This window comes from Pseudorasbora parva, chromosome 22 (genome assembly GCF_024679245.1).
Source record: "Pseudorasbora parva isolate DD20220531a chromosome 22, ASM2467924v1, whole genome shotgun sequence".
NCBI lineage: Eukaryota > Metazoa > Chordata > Actinopteri > Cypriniformes > Gobionidae > Pseudorasbora > Pseudorasbora parva.
In genome coordinates this window covers 24,906,447-24,925,592 of record NC_090193.1, presented here as the reverse complement: position 1 = coordinate 24,925,592, position 19,146 = coordinate 24,906,447, and the positions used below count along the sequence as shown (strand labels likewise).

Sequence of the window (19,146 nt, the reverse complement as noted above, 5' to 3'; positions counted from 1 at the left end):
GTGGGATAAATCTTGCTTTTTTTATGTTTAAGATGGCTACAACTGAGGAAAAAAAACTAAATGGCTCCACTGTACAACACGTGTGTCAAATCCGTCAGGTTTATTGTCTGATTAAGTGCTTATAAAAAGTCGGTATAATGTGATTTTAATAATTTTTTTGCATGTGGGGGGATTCTTCTAATGCCATTTCATGATTCTTTTTACATATACTGTATATTTGGCCTCAGCTCAACTTTTGTCAACTCCATCAATATTTTGCACTACCAGGTGGAAAAAGTAATAGGTCACTATACATTACTTTGTGAAGACAGTGGCATAATACAGTTTTGAAATTATTATTTTTAGTCATCAGCTATGTTTTTGTCCTGTTTTAAGCAGGCTACACAAATCACTTTTTGGTGAATGGCTAAATCAGCCTACAATGAGAATTAGGCAATGACAACACCAAAAAAACTTGGTGAAGGACATCATGAAACATAATATTGTTTTATTATTATCTTGAAAAAACAGAAACGCAGAAGCAAAGAATACACAACAAACAATCACATCTTAATTTGACCGTGCATTGTGTCTATAGTAAGCCTACACATTGCTCAAAAACAACGCAAAACTAAAGGAATTATATAGGGGTAAATTTAACCCTCTGGCACTTATAGGTATAATTGCCCTTTTTCTTTTTTTATTCTGGTTTTATCTTAACAATTTTTAACAACGGGAATGTAAATAACACATTTTTTGTGAGCCCATGACTGGAAGCCTTGGATATTTTATTGAAAATCTTTCATGTACATTTGAAAAGCAGCAATGGGTGATTTTTACCCCATGGCGGTTCTAGTGTTAAAAGGCTGTTGGATCATTCCATTTTTTTTTTGTTTTGTATAGGTTGCTGAAAGACACACTTCAGGACTCTCAGTTTAGCGTGAGGTATCAGTATCTGCTGGCGGCTCTTCTCTGCTGCTCTGGTCGAGGTTTGAGGGAAGAGTTTGATCGGCAAGGCTGGCTGGTCAACATTCTGGCTAAAGTAGCCCAGCGGGTCAGAGATGCCTCGCCTTCATCCAGACAGGTCAGATTCACTTTTCCTCATTTACATCTGGTATTAACCTCCATTTCAAAAGGTCCAATCAGTGCCTCGTAATCTAATGAGAACAATTATGACCTACAAAATACATTTTCTAAACCGGGCTGGTGTTTAAATTTCTCATTTAGTCGATTGCTCACTATTTTTAGCTTTAAAGAACAGGTCTGTGCCAAAGACTGCTTGTTTTAACGTTCTCTGGACTGTCTGATCAGCACATTAATCATGGTGTGTCTGGTTTTCAGGCTATTCTCCGTGAGGGACTAGAAGAGGTCAAACAGTTCTTCTGTTTGAACAGCAGTTGTCGACTTCCTCTGAACCCTGGCCTGCTTGTCAAGGGTATTAACACACAGGTAATTACAGAATTGAGTTCTAATGTAATCTGTATCAAGCATTTGTAGTCATTGTATTCTTGTCAAGATGCTAAAAACAAAACCTATCTTTCACTCTCTCTTCATGTAGTCTTGCTCCTACTTCAACTCTAATGCAGTGCCCCTCAAGCTCTCATTCCAGAACCAGGATCCTCTGGGAGACAACATCAACGTCATTTTTAAGGTACCACCTTCCCACCTTCATGTCCGTGTTCGCTATGGATCAGCGATTCTACACTTTTCAGATGTTGTCTTAGGCATTTATGGTTGTGTGTTCTCACTCAGGCCGGAGATGACCTGCGGCAGGACATGTTGACGCTGCAGATCATTCGGATCATGAATAAGATCTGGATCCAGGAGGGACTTGACATGAGGATGGTCATCTTCCGCTGCTTCTCTACGGGACGGGGAAGAGGTAAGCATCCGTCCTCCAACGTCCGGCCTACTGTTTATGACCTTGTCAGTGTCAGACATTTTCTACAATATTTTCACGATCATTTGAATATACTCTAGGGTTTCTACTGATAGAAAGCCGTATGCTAATCGCTGAAGTAACCTTTTAATTGTTAGTGAAATAAAAGTAACATAATTCACATTACATAATTCACATTAAAGAGAAAAAAATAAGCTTTTAAATAATTGGCACTCATGTTGGATGTCACAGTAGATTTTGTTGATTCAAAGTAAAAATTATTATATTAAAGATTACATTCTTTTAAAATATTATACATGTTTATAAAATGTTATTTCTTTTTACACTTTTTTTTTTTTTTTTTTTTTTAAGAAAAAATTAAGTGTTTAACATGCTAGTCTAGGAATATTTTTATGCTGAATACTTAGCAGTTTATATTTTTATTAGCCTGGATGCCAGCTGAACTCAGATCCGCCCACAATATTTGAGCTCGGGCAGTTCGGTCTATAGAGGAGTATTTATGCCCAAACAGAAACTGTTCGGACCAATGAAATCATCAGGGCGGGCTTCAGACAATGATGGACAGATGATCAACAGTAACTTAATCATGCACATCATCAAAGGCGCTTGGGTTGAATTTGTTCTAATCCTAAATGGAGAACTTGTTTGTATATGCATTCACCTTCACAATGTCTCTCAGAAAGGATGATTGTGTTGGCAAGTACTCTGTGTATCATTAAATTATTATTATTTTTTACAACACCGGCAAAGATCATTTACACTCATCTTTTCTTCTTACGTTACTTATTACAGTGTGCGTACAGAAAGGGTTGGCAAGTTTTTTTGGGGGAAAAAATGGTGTTTGGGGGGTAAAATGTTATTTTGGCAAGGCTGCCTGCTAAAATTTACATCCTTGGGTCTGTATATCACATAATTGAGGTTGCTTACACCCACGGACATGGAAAACAACCCCCAGGAAAATGGCAGACTTAGCAAAACACAGTGCAGTTGAGTTCTGTTGACATTTGACAACTAAAGTTATGCATCGCTCCGTTGCTCTGATTGGTTGTAGGTCTATCCAATTGAGGTCTTTCCTGGTTTGGTTGAAATACGCCCCATAATTACAGCCCAATTCTAGTCAGTGTCTGACTACAATTGAGTATGACTAATTCAGGCTAGATTTTTATATATATTTAAATGTTTAAATAAATATACATGACCCTGGAGGTGATGTTTAATTTAAAAAAGAATGAAAAAGTGAATCCAAAATGAATCTCTGGAGCATTTTTATTTATACATTTTAATTTTTTAACTTTTTGCTTAAACCGTAATATGATTGTATAAAATGTGAATTTCTAAGTATGTGAATGGAATTAATTTTATAACTCCTAATTGTCCTTTTGTAGGCATGGTAGAGATGATTCCAAGTGCAGAAACCCTGAGGAAGATCCAGGTTGAGCATGGAGTGACTGGTTCCTTTAAGGACCGGACATTAGGAGACTGGCTGCAGAAACACAACCCGACTGAGGATGAGTATGAAAAGGTACTGTATAGTATCATTATAGTACATTTAGGACTAATTTGCTTAACCAGATGGTATGAGCAAACTGTTTTGCTGTAAAATGTCAGTCTGTATCTGCTTTAGTTGCATTGGGTTGCATCATGTTTCTTATTTTGCCTGTCGTAATAATGTGAAAAAGGGATTTGGTGATTTCAAGCCCTTGTCCCAAAGTGGTTAGATAAAATCAAATTCTGTTGGTTTGTTGCTTTTTCACAGGCGGTGGAAAACTTCATCTATTCGTGTGCTGGTTGTTGTGTGGCCACATACATTCTAGGCATCTGCGACCGACACAATGACAATATCATGCTGAAGACAAGCGGACACATGTTCCACATTGACTTTGGCAAATTCCTGGGGCATGCACAGATGTTTGGCAACATCAAACGGTAGGAACATTGAAAAAAAGAATTCCTATGCCCCACATTTTGATCTACATTGTTCTCCAAGACAACAGTAGAACTATGAGAGTTACAGCAATCTTTCACATTGCTTCCTCCCAAAGGAATTGAATAAAGTATTAAGTCCCAAAAAGCCATGGTTTTACATTGATTTTAGAACAGTTAAGGGCTGTTAGGCATGACACAAAGTGGAGGTCACAGGTGCATGTTTGTAGCGCAGTTTACAACAGCTTTGAACATGGTTCAAACAGAATCAAGGAATGGAACAATCTGTTTTATAAAAATATTTTGAGCTAAACCAGATCTGGGCTGTTGATAGTAAATGTTATCAAAGATTGTAATCATCCTGCTTTTTTACAGCGACCGGGCTCCTTTCGTGTTTACGTCTGACATGGCGTATGTCATCAATGGAGGTGACAAGCCATCCAGCCGTTTTCATGATTTTGTTGACTTGTGCTGTGAGGCCTACAATCTCATTAGGAAACACGCACATCTGTTTCTTAACCTGCTTGGCCTGGTGAGTTCCCAGATAACCCCACATACTTTCCTTAGTTTGTGAATGAATTCAATAAAACAAAATGTACAGAGTTGAGGTTAAGTAATATTCACTGGCTTGCTTTATCATTTGCCTGCTATTTGAATGCACTAACCCCTGCCCTGTGTGTTTGTGTGCAGATGCTGTCTAGTGGGATACCGGAGTTGTCTGATGTGGATGATCTGAAGTATGTCTATGATGCTCTGAGACCACATGAATCAGAAGCGGATGCCACCATGCACTTCACCAGGTGAGAACTTTGTTCCTTTTGCACTTTGAAGTCCACAATTCAATTGAATAGAAAAAGAGTTGTCCCCTTCGTGCAGTAAGCAATCTTATAGCAACCACTCAGAACACCCTAGCTATTCTGGAACATTGTCAGGCCAACTGTGACTTGGAGTGACAGATCTGACATTGGCAGATAAAGGAAATTCAAAAATCTATTTTTTTTTTATCTATTTTGTATTTATTTATTATTGGTTCTGGAGAACAAGGACTAATACAGAGTGCCACACTCTACTAGGGATGTGACAGTGAGGACATTTTTCCAGTGATCAATCGACGCATTACAACACTGTTAACAACAGTGGCTTTTAAATGGCTAATTCCAAACAAAAGTAAAGTGCATGGCTACTCAGGCATTCATAATGGTGCGGAGCAAAGCAAGTGTTTTCAGTGAATTGCTATGGAAGTTGAGTTCCCATAGGAATGAACTGAAAACACACCAGTCGACATGCGCCGTAAGCGATTGACAGTCGGCACCAATTCGGGGGAGAGTTGCTTAAATGGTGGGTTCACATAATAGGTTCAATGAAAAACACAACAACAAAACAGTACGATGACAAACTCACTTAAAAAGCCGCTTTGACAAAATGATGGTGGAAGATTGTTTCAAATTGAAATGTCAGTCAGCTCCTCACTCTGATGGATGAAATCTGACTCTGTGCTGCGACTCTCGTTCGGCTCACGCTGCATTAAGCAGAATACAGTCAGTTTTTATTTGTTGTGTCTGTTCTCAAACTGAACTAAATGATTTTATTACTAGCCTATAAAAAATCTAAATGGTGTTGGGGGGTGGTGATGATGTGGGCAAGTGGTGTAACCGGTGTTGCGCCTGAACACCAGTAACCGGCAACATTGACTATCAGAGCAAGCCTACTCTCTCTACAGAAAACTTACAAGTTTTTGCCATTGTCCTTTGAATCCAGTTCATTAAAAGGGCAAGAGTAATTATAAATAAAAAAATATATATTAAAAATCAAAATAATCCTGGAAAACGTATATCCGTTTCAACAATAATAATAAGCAGCATTTTTAAACATAAGAAATGTTTCTTGAGCATCTTCTAGCCTTCATCTATTCTTATCCCCTCTTCTAGGCTGATCGAGTCAAGTCTTGGCAGTGTGGCTACCAAACTCAATTTCTTCATCCATAACCTGGCCCAAATGAAGTTTGCATCCTCTGAGGAGCGTCCCGTTCTATCGTTTGCTCCACGCGTTTACACTCTAAAGAGTGACGGTGTCATTCGCAGCCTTTTTGTTTGCAGACACGTCAAAACCTATACTCCAAGCAAAGGCTATGTAAGTCTCCTGCTTTAAAATGCATCTAAAGTACATTTATAATAATGTATACAGAGCTTCATGTGCATGTATTTATGCCTTCATGCAGTCTTATGTTGTAAAAGTGGAGCGGGAAGGTCAACCGGGGTCGACAACTTTAGTCCAGAGGACCTTCGAGGAGTTCCATGAACTTCACAGTAAACTGCAGCTCATCTTCCCTTCATCAAAACTACCCAGGTACAATTTTAAAACCTGACAGAAATGTTATTTATTGCATGTCATGAAAGGTTTACTGAATACACATTATAAACCTTGACCTTAAGTGATTTTAAAAACTACTGACTCTAGTGGAAACGTGGTTTCTGTTATCAGTGGATATATTTAGTCTGAAATCAGCGATAAGTTTGAGGAAACCAAATGAAAGCTGGTCATTGTACAGTTCTTCTCAGTACTGCTAGCCTAGTATTAGTGTATTAAGCAATGTAATGTTTAACCATCCAATCATTATCGCAAATTGAAGCCCCTCAGGGTGGTGTACAGGACCCTGATCACCCCTTTGGGGATGTATTTAGTGGTAACATGACGTGGCAGTGGTTTTCATTCAATTTTACACTCATCACAATGTAATGTTCCTACAGCTTCCCCAGCCGCTTTGTGATTGGTCGGTCTCGAGGGGAGGCCCTGGCTGACAGAAGGAAAGAGGAGCTAAATGGATATGTGTGGCATTTGATCCATGCTGCTCATGATGTGGCAGAGGTAACCTTTGACCCACTTTCATCTGTCTTTATACTTAATAATTCTTCCTCTTATTATCCATGTACACTCAGCTTTGGGGGTGGTACGTGTTTATAAAAACTAAAACATTTGAGAGAAGCCTCCTATGCTCACCAAGGCTGCATTTATTTGATTTAAAAAATACAGTAACATTCTGAAACATTACATTTTAAAATGCTATTTATTCCTGTGACTGGTGAATTTTTAGCACCATTACTCCAATCTTCAGTGTCACATCATCCTTCAGAAATCATTTTAATATGCTGATTTGATGCTCAAAAACATTGTATATTTAAATAAAATACATCAAATGTATATTTTCCATTTATTTTTATTTACAATGAATCTTTTAGAAATTAAAAAAATGCCTTTTTAATAAATTGAATTCATCATTGCTGAACTTTTAATGATTCCAAACTTTTAAAAAAGTAGTGCAATTTAAAATGAAAGTGAACTTTTATAATGTTAAATGCATGCTTAGATCCACCAACCACCCCGCCATTATTTTATTTCCTTAATTATAGTACATAGAAATGTAGGCAGCTTGCAGTAATTAATGTAAGTGGTTTCACTTTAACTGGCACATTTCTTGGAAATCAGCCATGTTCTGTGAAACAGTCCACCCACAGGCCTATTTGGGCAAGACAGACCCTGCCAGACCGTGCAAGCTTTCACTTTTGCTATGCTGTGCTATGTTTTAGGTTGCATCTCAAGAATGCTACCAGATCACATGGCATCCATACTATTGCTGTGACTGTACTGACTGCAGTTAACGCAAACGCAGATGTAATGTTACCATCTCTTCTTTCAGTGTGATCTGATCTACACCTTCTTTCACCCTCTACCAAGAGACGAGCGGACAGGAAGTGTAGGAACTGTTGTAAATGCACTCCATAATAAACCAGCAGGTATATTCCTTTGCCTTTATTTGTCTAATACACACCCACATACACTTCTTATGAATCCCTCTACTTGCATACTTTTGTATATGATGGATTCAAAGTTCATGCAGTTCTACCCGCCATCACAGAAAGTCATCATGAGTTGGTGTGAAGGAAATGTCTATAAGGACCAATCAGCTTCCGTCATGTGATTGTGACTCTGAGTGACACACCCAGTGCTTATCCAGAGTCTTATCTTTAACTGCTAGTGTAATGTGCTTGCAATCACACAACTTCAGGCCAATGCACTGAGACTCTAAATAAGATCCAAGAAAAATAGTTTTAATTAAATTTTTCTATGGGCTATTGAGATTATTTTATTCAGTTGACGGTCTGCAAACCAAGCATTTGTATTTCTCTCTGGGTAAGGCAACCAAAATGAAATCTGACACCACTCTGACACCGGGCCTGCATCAAACACTTTGTAAACACTTCCATAGATCAAGCCCTGAGACTTTATCAAAACTAGTTAAATATTGAAAGAGTCATCATGAGTAAAGCTGCTCCATGGCAGCCATAACATCTGCCGGGTCACCTTATCTGATTTGTGATAACAGTCTCTGCTCAACAGGTTCTGGTCCTTTCAGTCTGAGCTCTGGAAATCCAATTAGTTTATTTACTTAATCCACCTTAAGTGTACCTTGCAGGCCAAATCCACACTAAATCCAGTTCCTCCTCTTCTCCAGATGTGTCCTGGGCTCCTGTGCCCGGTACAGTGGCAGGTGAAGTGAAGCTCTCGATTCTGTATAAGAGCGACAAGCTTTTCATTATGGTGATGCACATCAGAGGCTTGGTGAGTGTCTGCAATTAATCCCATGCACATACACATATTGAGTTTGACACTCACCAATTAGTTTTGGACCTTTCTTCAGCAACCCTTGCAGGAGGGAACAGATCCTGATCCATACGTCAAGTTGTACCTCCTCCCAGACCCTCAGAAAACTAGCAAAAGGAAGACCAAGGCAGCCCGGCGAACATGCAACCCCACTTACAATGAGATGGTGAGAAAACATCACTATTAGATGAGACCATAGAGTGTGACAGTTGGGTTCCTGAATTAAAAATCAATCTCCATAGGGGAAATCATTCTTTTTTAATTCTTAAAAGAATTTGAAATCCTTCTGGAACCAAGGCTGTGGAAAAAGTGTGTGGGTACTGTTACATTTTATTTTTGACTCTTCTTGAGTGAAATCCCTTTGTCTCTGTTTCAGCTGGTGTATGATAAGATCCCACGTGGCGATTTGCAGCAGAGAACCATTCACCTGCGGGTACTGAATGAGGGAGCATTCTGGGACAACACCCTGCTGGGTGAAACCATCATCCATTTGAAAGACCTCACCCCTGGTCATCGCAGGGTGGACTGGCACCAGCTTGGCACTAGAGGCTCCGACATAAACCGCTAGCGCTTGTATAAATGCCCAGAAATGAAGGATTTCACTTGTGTCTTTCGGTGTGCTTGTGTTTGTGTCTGTCTTTGCTTATGGGTCAGGAGTTGGAGATGCCCAGTTGCTCAGAAGGCTGTTTCCCCCAGTGGGGGTGTGTGTTTGTTGATTCTCCAACCCAGGAGATGCGTAGATTCGGTGATGGAGTGTCATCACTCGATACTGTTCTGGTGGGGTACCATGCACCATGTGAACCAGAAGCGGTTCTTGGTAACACTATGGGACACAAACCATTTGGTGACACAAGGATTGGCAAAAAAGAATATTTAACGATGAAATGACTTCCATGCGCCATATTTTTTGGGGGATTTCTGGAGAATTGCTGTCCATGAAAATCGTCTTGAGGATGCTATTGGAAATTTAAGTTATTTTCTTTTTAAGATGTTTCTCTATTGTGGCTCAATTTTGAGCTATGTTGTGTCTTGTGACATTAGTTATGTCTCTTTGTATCAGATTTTGCAGATTTACCTAAAATTAATAGTGTGGGCCGCTTTTGTACTGTAAAGTTGGGTAATTTCACATTGCCTGTGGCATTTACATGCTCATGAAAAAGGGATGATAAGTCTTTGGCTTGAAACCGTGGTGGAATTAACTTGCATCATATAACCACTGCAGTGAAAATGACACACTGAGTGAATGTAGATTTTTGACCTTGTAAAATAGGTGGGTGCATAAAAACAAAAACATGAATTGCAAGTACAGTATTTTGAACAACTGAGACAACCCCTGAGGAATATGGATTATTTCTTTACATAAAACCTCTATCATTTGTTTCTTTCTGAAATGGCTTTCAAAGGGATTTGACTCCGGGTCAAGAAACAATGACACCTGCGCAAGGAAATTTCTATTTGAAAAGTTGATTTGCATGCTATAAAATTTGCTACTGGATAAATTTTGCATTTGTTTGTCAAGTACATTGACCTCATATTTTTCCAAGTTTTATTGGTTATTTTTCTTTCTTTTTTTCAAAGGGGGAAGTGAAATTAAAGCTTTAGACTGTAGTTCTTTCAGTATTTCCATTCCTCTTTTTTATGTAAAACTGCATGTAAATGAAATGCTAAATATACCACAGTAGCTTTTTCCCCCTGGGAAACTTATGATTATAGATTTTGCATTCCGATTTGCTTTACTTTGCACTCAGTTTGATTTTGAGAAGAAATCTATTCTAGCTCACAGTAAGGTTGGAAGGGAAAACTAAATAATTGGACATTTTCCTTAAATTTAGTTTAACCAATTGGAATTGATTTTTAATGTGTAAAATAATAAAATGGGAAAACTATGACGTTTTTGAGCAAAATGCATTATAACAGGAATGGTTTTCAATCTTTTATTGAATTCATACATTTAAATCAATAACCTACAAGTTGAAAGTGCAACCCTGTATGTTGAGGTGCTCTAACAATCCAGTAGCCTTAAGCAAATTTAGGTATGATTATCCAGGTCAAATAGTCCCTGTTGTTCCGTAGCTTTTTCTAACCACCCAAACCAGCTCAGTTTCAGATATGAAGTGTTGAACTTTCTTTCAAATGATGAATGATTGTGTGTTTTTTGCAAGAGGGCACTACTGTGTGAGGTTTAAATAATGGGAAATAATTGTATGCCAACTCTGTACTGAGCGTTTCGGAAAATCTTTTTGTGAATGTGCAGAAAAGTTTGGGTTTAAAGGTATAGAACTTTTATAACATCTGTAACCCTTATTTTAATAACGAAAGAGAATGTGAGAAATCAATAGGGTTGTCATATGTAAATGCTGAGAATCTAATTTTGATGTGATTTATGGATTATAAATGGGCTTTATTCCATTTCTTTTCCATTTTCAGAAAAGATTTGTTTCTCTTCTAATTTCAAACCACGTTTTTTGACTTTATTTGCACTTAATAAATGCACAAGGAAACTGACTTAAATACTGTGTGTTCCTTGCCTTGGCTACCAGTTTTTCCTTGGTTGGACAACATGAACCTCTACAAAGATGGTGCAATGATCAATGTCAAATGATGAAACTTGTGTAAGTCTTGTTTTGATGCACATTCACTGATTCCATGTTGAATCTCAGTTGGGCATGACTGACCACAACAATCCGCTTTACTGAGACACCGGTGACTTTATCCCATATGCTGTTTTGTCTGTCATCACACTGAGGTAAGAATTACATCACACCAGGGTTTATCATAAAGGCTTTAATTGCCTGTCTGAACAGTCTACATTCTTCCACATTACTCATCATTCTGATACTCCAGAGAATTCTGATGACATTTCTCATTCATCCTTGTTAATGTAACAAATTAAAACATTAATTTGAGAGTAAGTTATAATGACAACTTGGGAATAAAATGCAACTCTTCATTTCATGTCAAATAGATGGGGGAAATGGAGTAGCCTACAGAACTATAAATTAGACCAGTTAGGTGTTTCTTGTTTTTGTTTTGTTTTTTGTTCCCCTAGGATTGCAGGTAATGGATGTGCAATATTTATTTAATTTAGACTGGCCTGTGTCCACATTGATATTTAAAGAAAATATGCTTCATGTAGCGTCTGCAGTCAATTCCTCATGAAATATTAGTTCTGGGCCTGAGGGATACTGCACAGGCAACAACAAAAGCCTTTACATCAAGACAATCTGTCAAATTCGTGCTGAAATTCTCACTGGACTTGGACTAGATTAGCAAAAACTACCGAGCGTCGCATTAAAGATTTAAAATACCCTGATGGATTTATGTATGCATTGCCCGTGCATTGCGTGGCATGCAATGAACATCTTATATAAGGCACGTATCAATTTACCACGTGAGACCGGAATTTTACGACGCCCCCTAAGCGCGCTAGTTCTACTGAAATTTAGAGACGCTCCCTTATAGCTTTTCTGATGAAATCTCTCTCCGCTTGCCTTTAGCTCCGCGGCTAGCGAGCAAAACGGCGACGTCAACGAGTCTGAATACCAAGTATTTCTATTTAAAACGAATTAAAAAGTGAAACTACTTTTTTGTAACTTTAAGTAGATCGCTTTGACTCGATTTTGATGTTACTGCCGTTTTTTCTCCTACAACTTACAGTATTTTCTTCCGAATACGCGGTAGCTGGGCTCGACTGAGGTGACAAGACAGACAGTTGAAGAACCGACGCTCTCCTCTACTCAACCATCAAAATGGCTTTTGTTTCATGCTTTCCTTTGGAGTATACCAGCCAATCTTACTCTTACACCAACTCGAAATGCCTTTCATTCCCTTCTGCTGTTTCTACAGTCCCTTCAAACCGAAATAATTGGTGTTCTTTTCCTCAGGACAGCACAGTTGGCGTTAACACTGCGGTCAATATGGACGCTGAAGCTATTCGCACGAGCCGGCTCGGATTCAACACAGCCTAAACGACATGGACTCTTTCATTTACCCCGGAAAATATTTATCAGTACTCATGGATGGTGTTAAGGGCTGAAAGGAATGAGAAAACGGAGCGTTTTAGTTTTTTTGTAGCTAACATTTAGCCATACATTAAATCTTGGTACTAGCTGCTTTAGCCAGCTAAGCCTTATAAGGCCATATTTAGGTTGTATTAGAAACTGTTCTGTATATTATTAAACATCCATAGACATTTAAACGTGACATTCTAAACCGGAGCACTTTTATGCAAAAGAAGTCTAAACAGTGTGTTTAACGAGCCACTTCTATAAGTAGCTTGACTAGTTTGTTCTATTTCCGTTAAGTGTATGCAAAGTTAGTTCAGTGCATTTAATATTTTTCAGAACTATGAGCACACATGGACACTTTTCTCAAGGGGACACGCGATCCGCGCGTGACAGTGACGAGCGCACTGACAGCTCGTGGATAAGCGTGTTCTCTCTGGTCTCCAGGCCTGCGTGGTCTCTCCTGCAGAGATATTTGCCGGGAAGAAGCCAAACTGCATTTGAAATGAAGTCAAGTCTAGATATTGGAAACTCTCTGACCCCTTTGAAAGTTGCATACCTCCAGTGCCAGCATGAAAATGTGGCGCATGCGTCCTCCGGAGATCCGGAGACACTTGCCTGGTTCACGCACGATTCGTTGAGCGAACTGGGAATTCAGAACCCCTCCCAGAAAGAATTCGATCTTCAAAAGCAGGCTTCGGTCGGATACCTCGGAACGGCCAGAAACCTGCTCAGCCAGGTGCTAATGAACACGCCGGAAAAAAGGCGAGGGACTGGAGAGCGCGCAAAACCAGAACGCGGATGCGATTCGTGCCCGGATACGGTGTCCCTGCGATCCACTAACTGGTGGTGGGGTGGATTTTCGGAGACCGACGACAGACCTCAAAACTTGCTGCTAAATGTAGCACAAAGCAGAAAAGAGACTGATACGAGCTGTCAGCATTGTGGAGAACATCACAGTGGCGGCTATTGTCAAAGCCGCTCGCCCGTGGCCGTTGCTATGACGACCAAACTGTGTGTGTGCTGCCATGATAGGCGATCAATGCACAACGAAAGCACTGGACCCTTGTGCTCCAAAGAGCTGACCCTCAATGCTAGCCTGCACATGTCCGAACCAGAATCCCTCCCCAACTCATACCAGCTTCCACTAGATGTTAAGCAGCAACTACTAGTTTGTAGTAGAGCCTATAATGAGGTGGCAGTTCTGACCCCTGACCAAGATAATGGCTACTCCAGCTTGGAGGAAGAACACTCAAATAGTAAACTTCACATGACGCTGCTTTCCAATGAACAGGAGGTGTTGGAAACAGCCAAAGACAACCCATCTCAGAGTAACACTACAGAGAGTGAGTTTCATAGTGAACCTGTTATTTGTGAGGAGGAAATTAAGGAAAGAGAAAAAGAGGACCCAGAGAAGACCCCCAAAACAGCTGCTGAAACCGGGCCATTTGTGGCCACGCCTCAGTGTCAAAACAAGGTCATCGCTTACATCATGGGCAGTCCTTGCAGCGGAGAATCTGAATCGGAGGATGATGACGATTGGGACAGTAATGACGATGATGGCTTTGACAGTGAAGGCTCATCCCAGTTCTCAGAGTCTGAGGACCTGGAAGACAGTGACGATGAATCTGAGGAAGACTCGGATGAAGAGGAGGCCGACTCTGAGGCCGAGAGGCTGTGGAATTCTCTGTGCCAAAGCGGGGATCCTTATAACCCGAGGAACTTCACAGCTCCAATAAGGACAGCCTCCAAGCCAAGCCCTGCGACTACAGACTCCTTGGTCTCAGAGTCTCCACCAGCGCATATGTCCTCCCAGCTTTCTCCGCCTCCTTCGTCGCCCGCGCTCTCAGAGAGCGAGTCCAGCGAAGATGCCTGTGAGATGGACGAGGAAGAGAATCAGAGACTGTGGAAGTCTTTTAGCTGCTCGGCAGACCCCTACAGCCTCCTCAACTTCCAGGCCCCCATAGAGACTCAGAAACCGCCCAAAGGGTGCCGTAAGAAGAAGGCGCACGGAATGCCACGCTACGAGAGAGAGGAGGCTGAGGAGAGGCTGGACAGTGGATTCTCTGAGATTTCCCACTTGCCATCCTCAAGCAGTGCCACGGTTGTTCAGCTGAGGAAGGTTTGTATGACACTGACCCTTAATTATTGCATTATCACATTCCAGTCTAAAAGTACTTATATAATTATCTTTATGAACATTCAGTTTGCTTACTAAGTTAGAGTTGGTGTGGCTGGATTAAGAAAGAACACCTTCCTATTATGTCTGGGATGGAAGAATGAATCAGATGGAGACGGTGACTCCATTGACTCATGCAGTTAGAGCAGTTTTACTGCAGTTTGGGGTATAGTCATGGACAGTACACATCCACTTTAAGTTTACCAATATGTTTAAAATTATTACATGTGCTAGATGATCCAGAAAGCAATTTCCTTAGGAAAGTTAATTTAAAACAGCCAACATGCCCTTTTTTAATATCTAACAGTTGTTTTAGATAAGATAAGACTTTATTGAGCTCCTGGAGGAAATTGAGGTGCTTTCTTTCAGCAGAGTAGGTAAAGAAAGTGGTAACACGTTATAATAAGGTTCAATTAGTTAACATTAGTAAATGCATAAGGTATCATAAATCTTATTTACAGCATTTATTCATTTAACTTCTAATGTATTAAATAAGACTCTTATGTTTAGCACGGCTGTGTTTAATCAAAAATATGGTAAAACCAATATTGTGATATTACAATTTAAAATAACTTTCTATTTTAATAAATTTAGAAATAAATGCATTTTATTCATGAATTTTCATCAGTATTCAGTGACACATGATCCTTCAGAAATCATTCTATTATGCTGATTTGCAGCTCAAGAAACATTTATTATTTATGTTGTAAACAGTTAAAACAAAACAAAAAACTTGAAAGTGTAGTGAATAGATATTTATTAATATATTAATATATTAATATTTTTATTAAGCAAGGACACATTAAATTAATCCAAATTTGCAAGACTAAAAGTAGACTTTTACGGTCTTAGAAAAGATTCATATTGCAAATAAATGCTGTTCTTTTGAACTTAATATTTATTAAATTATCCTAAACATTAAACAATTTATCATAGTTTCTGCAAAAAATAACTTTTCAACAATGATATTTAGAAATGTTTCATGAGCAACAAATCATCATAATAGAATGGGATCGTAGGATCATGTGACACTGAAGACTGGAGTAATGATGCAAAAAATTCAGTTTTGCATCACTGAAATAAATTTACATTTTAAATGTATTGTATAATTTGAATTGTAATAATATGTAACTATTACTGTTTATACCACAAAAATAAAATGCAGCCTAAGTGATCCATAAAAAATCACTTAGGATTTGCATTTGCATTTTTGGATGGATCAAATTTTTAGTTAAAAATGTCAACATGAATTTACAATGAACAATAATGTTTTATACATTAACCTGGAATAATAAATGTTTTATTTCTTGACACCTGATGCATTCACTAATATTTAAATATTAAAAATAAATTACTTAGTTTTGTCAAGATACAATTGAATAATTATATAAGAATAGAATAAAATAAGAATATAGTAAGAGAATACAGGATGAATTGTGCCTTTCATCTATTTGGAATAACGGTTTATTTCCTCATCAGACCAACAATAGTATACGCATTATAATAATCTTTTATTGTATACGATGAATGGTAGCAACACTTAATCTTCTTTCACGCTGTTTTTCTGCCTTATTTCCATTCTTTGACAATATGGCAACATAGGCCAGCTTGAGAAAATGATGTAAAGCCATGCAATATCATTTTTTTTTCTTCTTTTTTTCTCCCCTGCCCGTGATAATCTGATGCAATGGTTCCATTTTGCTGTCTCCAAGGAGACTGAGTTCGTGCTCTGCCCATTACTCATTATCACTTTATAGCGTGCTGCATTTCATGACTCTGTCATCACACTAGTCAGAGTCATTAGCTTTGGTCTGAGGGTGATGGCACTCCCAACTGCTTCGATGCATTAAGAGCAATCATAAACTGTTGAATTGAGATATAACGTGAGTGAGTATAAGCGGAATCTTGCGTTACTTGGCAACAGTGACGGGGCGAGTCTGAAAAGGGAGCAGAAATAAGAGCGTTGGGTGTAAATTGTAAATACATTGTCATTTTTTCCCCTTAAGTTTTTTAGTTGCTGCCGCTCATTCAGTTGCTTTCATGAATGTAGAGAATGCTCATGGATGATACAGAAGGCAGTGCATATATGTAACAACTTGTTGAACAATAGAGGAAACTTTATTATACTCACTTTTTTTGTTTATTCCTTTCACAGGTGACATTTATGGAAGAGGTCGAGGAGTTCTATGCCAGCAGCGATGAGGATCGCCATGGGCCCTGGGAGGAAATCGCCCGGGACCGCTGTCGTTTTCAGCGCCGTGTACAGGAAGTTGAAGAGACTATCAGCTACTGCCTTTCTTCAACTTTCCGCCTGGACATTTTTCAAAGACGCTACAGTACTAGCTAATCAAAAGCCTTTTTTGTTGTTTGACAGTAATTGTAAACAATAAATAAGAAATGAAATCTATATCTATAGTTTAATTCAGGGCATCAGGAGGCCCTTAAATGTTGAAAGGGCTCACAAGTCACAAATCCTAGGAACTCCATGGTTCCTGCCAGGGAAAGTCACCTCACTCGAGTCGTGCTGAAATGTTTTGTGCTGAGTGTCGTGTGGATTTTGGAAATATGCATTTTTGTTTTGGCCTTTCTTTCCCACGAGTCACACTGTCCTTTCTAGCCCTTATTAAAATAGTTTAATTTTCAGGAGAAAAACAAAGGAACTACACATCTGTTTAATCACAGGATTCCCACCCGGTACAAAAGATTAAAAGTTTCAAAATAACTATTTTTATGTACTTCAGAGATTTATCATGCCTATTGGAAAGTGATTTATTGGTTTATTTGATTTGGTTTAGTGATGCACGAACAATACACACAAGTGCACTAACTTCACCACTAGCGACACTAAATTGACGTGCATCTTTCCCATAGAACTGTATTAGTGCGAAAGTATTCTGGAGGGAAAGTGAAGTGTTAGTTTTCCAATCCCTGTTGTTTTCATCTCACAGGCCTTCTTACAAACCCTTCGTGTTGTAACCTCAAAGCCAAAGATAACGTTCTTCTGCTCTGCAAAGGATCATTTAGCCAGGCCTCAGTGTTAGATGCTACAGGGGCGCAGCAGCTGAACAATCCCCTAGAGGAATCGCACTCATTACCCACATTAAACCTAGTGGTATTTTACCAGAGCTGAGCAATGCTTATATCAGTGTCTGTTCCTGTGTTTGAGTGAAGATATATGGACGTGGGCCTTAGTGCAATGTATTTGCATGATCCTAAATGGAAAGATGTCCTTTTCCCTATCACTATTTATTGGACACGACCATTTGACTTGATCTGTGGAAATCACTGTCGTGTAACGGGGTTTTTCTCTGTGCTTTGAACTGTGGCAGCTGTGACTAACAGTAAACTCTTGACTTAAAGGTGAAATGCAGGGACAAAATGCATGGTTTTGATCTGAATTATAATATGCTTGATGTTGAAGCATAAAGGTAATTTGTTAATCAGTATAATAAGCATAAAAGCATTTTATTTTTGTAATACATTTTAGCATTTAAGCATCTGTTATGGGATTTGTGACAAAAGACTAGTCATAATTTAATTAACAATCAATAAAAAGTAATGCAGAAAAATTTACTTTGTGTACTCTTGACGGTTTCTTTCCTTTCATATCACTCAATCTTTGGTATACCTTGGCATGACCTGTCTATTTGTCAAAGAGGTGGAATACATTTTAAAAGAAAAAGTTATAAAAAAAAACTTGGTTTTACACACACACACACACAGAGGTTTACACTAGTCTCAGACAAACTAAAGTTTGAGCTGTTTTAAATGAAAACAACTTGCACTGAGATGTCAAAAAATGTCAGTGCCATTGTTTTGTCTCAAGATGCGTGTCTTTTTCTAAGGCACGTTTATAAAAGCTACATAAAATATCCTAATTGAACTAAAGCATAATCCCAGTCGGTGAAACCGGGCCCCAATGTGTGTTGGTCTGATAGCAAATGGAACTTTCCAGCTGTCTACTACTTATGTAAGCTGTTACTATTGTTCCAGTATATTGTAAGTATAGCTTACTTTCTAGAACACTTTCCCACGGACAAATCTTAAACCTAGTCCCAGACTGCAATGCATATTTGAGCCGTTTTAACTGAAAGCAACTTAACTATTTAAATGCCACTGTTTTGTCTCAGGAAGATGCACAACCCTTTCTATAGTATGTTCATAAAAGCTATTTTAATGTCCTAATAGGCCTGGTTTCACAGACAGATTAAGCCTTAGTTCAATTAGGACCTAATTGAACTAAGGCTTAATCTGTCTGTGAAACCAGGCCTATATCCCACAATGCAAAGTGCTTGACCTTCAATGCATGCTTGAACTGGAAGTTATATAACTGAAGCCATTATTTATTCCTTATTCTGATTGCCACACAGACAAATAATGTAATAAAAATAAATTTGTGCATCCATATGCGACCAAGTCTGGCACAGTACTGTTTAAAACTTGGATTGTTAATAATGCCGACGGTTTCACTGTTCTACTGTCATGTAGGCCTACTTGGCAGT

The 19,146-nt window shown here is 38.8% G+C and overlaps 2 protein-coding genes across 4 annotated transcripts in view; both read left to right on the top strand.

Annotated features, from left to right (window-relative positions):
- The window catches only part of pik3c2b (phosphatidylinositol-4-phosphate 3-kinase, catalytic subunit type 2 beta), a 50,951-nt gene extending 40,987 nt beyond the window's left edge, over positions 1-9,964 (top strand). For all 3 annotated transcript variants that reach the window (XM_067432386.1, XM_067432388.1, XM_067432387.1), the window contains exons 19-33: positions 883-1,063; positions 1,321-1,428; positions 1,538-1,630; positions 1,732-1,861; positions 3,265-3,401; positions 3,636-3,805; positions 4,178-4,334; positions 4,493-4,602; positions 5,731-5,932; positions 6,021-6,148; positions 6,550-6,667; positions 7,497-7,593; positions 8,313-8,419; positions 8,499-8,627; positions 8,838-9,964. In XM_067432386.1, coding sequence (XP_067288487.1) covers positions 883-1,063; positions 1,321-1,428; positions 1,538-1,630; positions 1,732-1,861; positions 3,265-3,401; positions 3,636-3,805; positions 4,178-4,334; positions 4,493-4,602; positions 5,731-5,932; positions 6,021-6,148; positions 6,550-6,667; positions 7,497-7,593; positions 8,313-8,419; positions 8,499-8,627; positions 8,838-9,029 — 2,059 coding nt within the window. In that variant the 3' untranslated portion in view covers positions 9,030-9,964. The remainder of the gene's footprint in view (positions 1-882; positions 1,064-1,320; positions 1,429-1,537; positions 1,631-1,731; positions 1,862-3,264; positions 3,402-3,635; positions 3,806-4,177; positions 4,335-4,492; positions 4,603-5,730; positions 5,933-6,020; positions 6,149-6,549; positions 6,668-7,496; positions 7,594-8,312; positions 8,420-8,498; positions 8,628-8,837) is intronic.
- Positions 9,965-11,539: 1,575 nt separating this feature from the next.
- On the top strand, positions 11,540-18,217 carry LOC137057877 (protein phosphatase 1 regulatory subunit 15B). Its single transcript, XM_067430976.1, has 2 exons — positions 11,540-14,587; positions 16,800-18,217. The coding sequence occupies exons 1-2, from the start codon at positions 12,809-12,811 to the stop codon at positions 16,989-16,991; spliced, it is 1,971 nt and encodes a 656-aa protein (XP_067287077.1). The 5' UTR covers positions 11,540-12,808; the 3' UTR covers positions 16,992-18,217.
- The last annotated feature ends 929 nt before the right edge of the window (positions 18,218-19,146 follow it).

What these genes read in the sequence shown, in the direction of transcription:
- LOC137057877 (XM_067430976.1), top strand. Translation starts at nt 12,809, where the DNA reads ATGAGCACACATGGACACTTTTCTCAAGGGGACACGCGATCCGCGCGT. An exon ending in CGGTTGTTCAGCTGAGGAAG is followed by an intron (nt 14,588 to 16,799) that starts GTTTGTATGACA and finishes TTCCTTTCACAG; the next exon opens with GTGACATTTATGGAAGAGGT.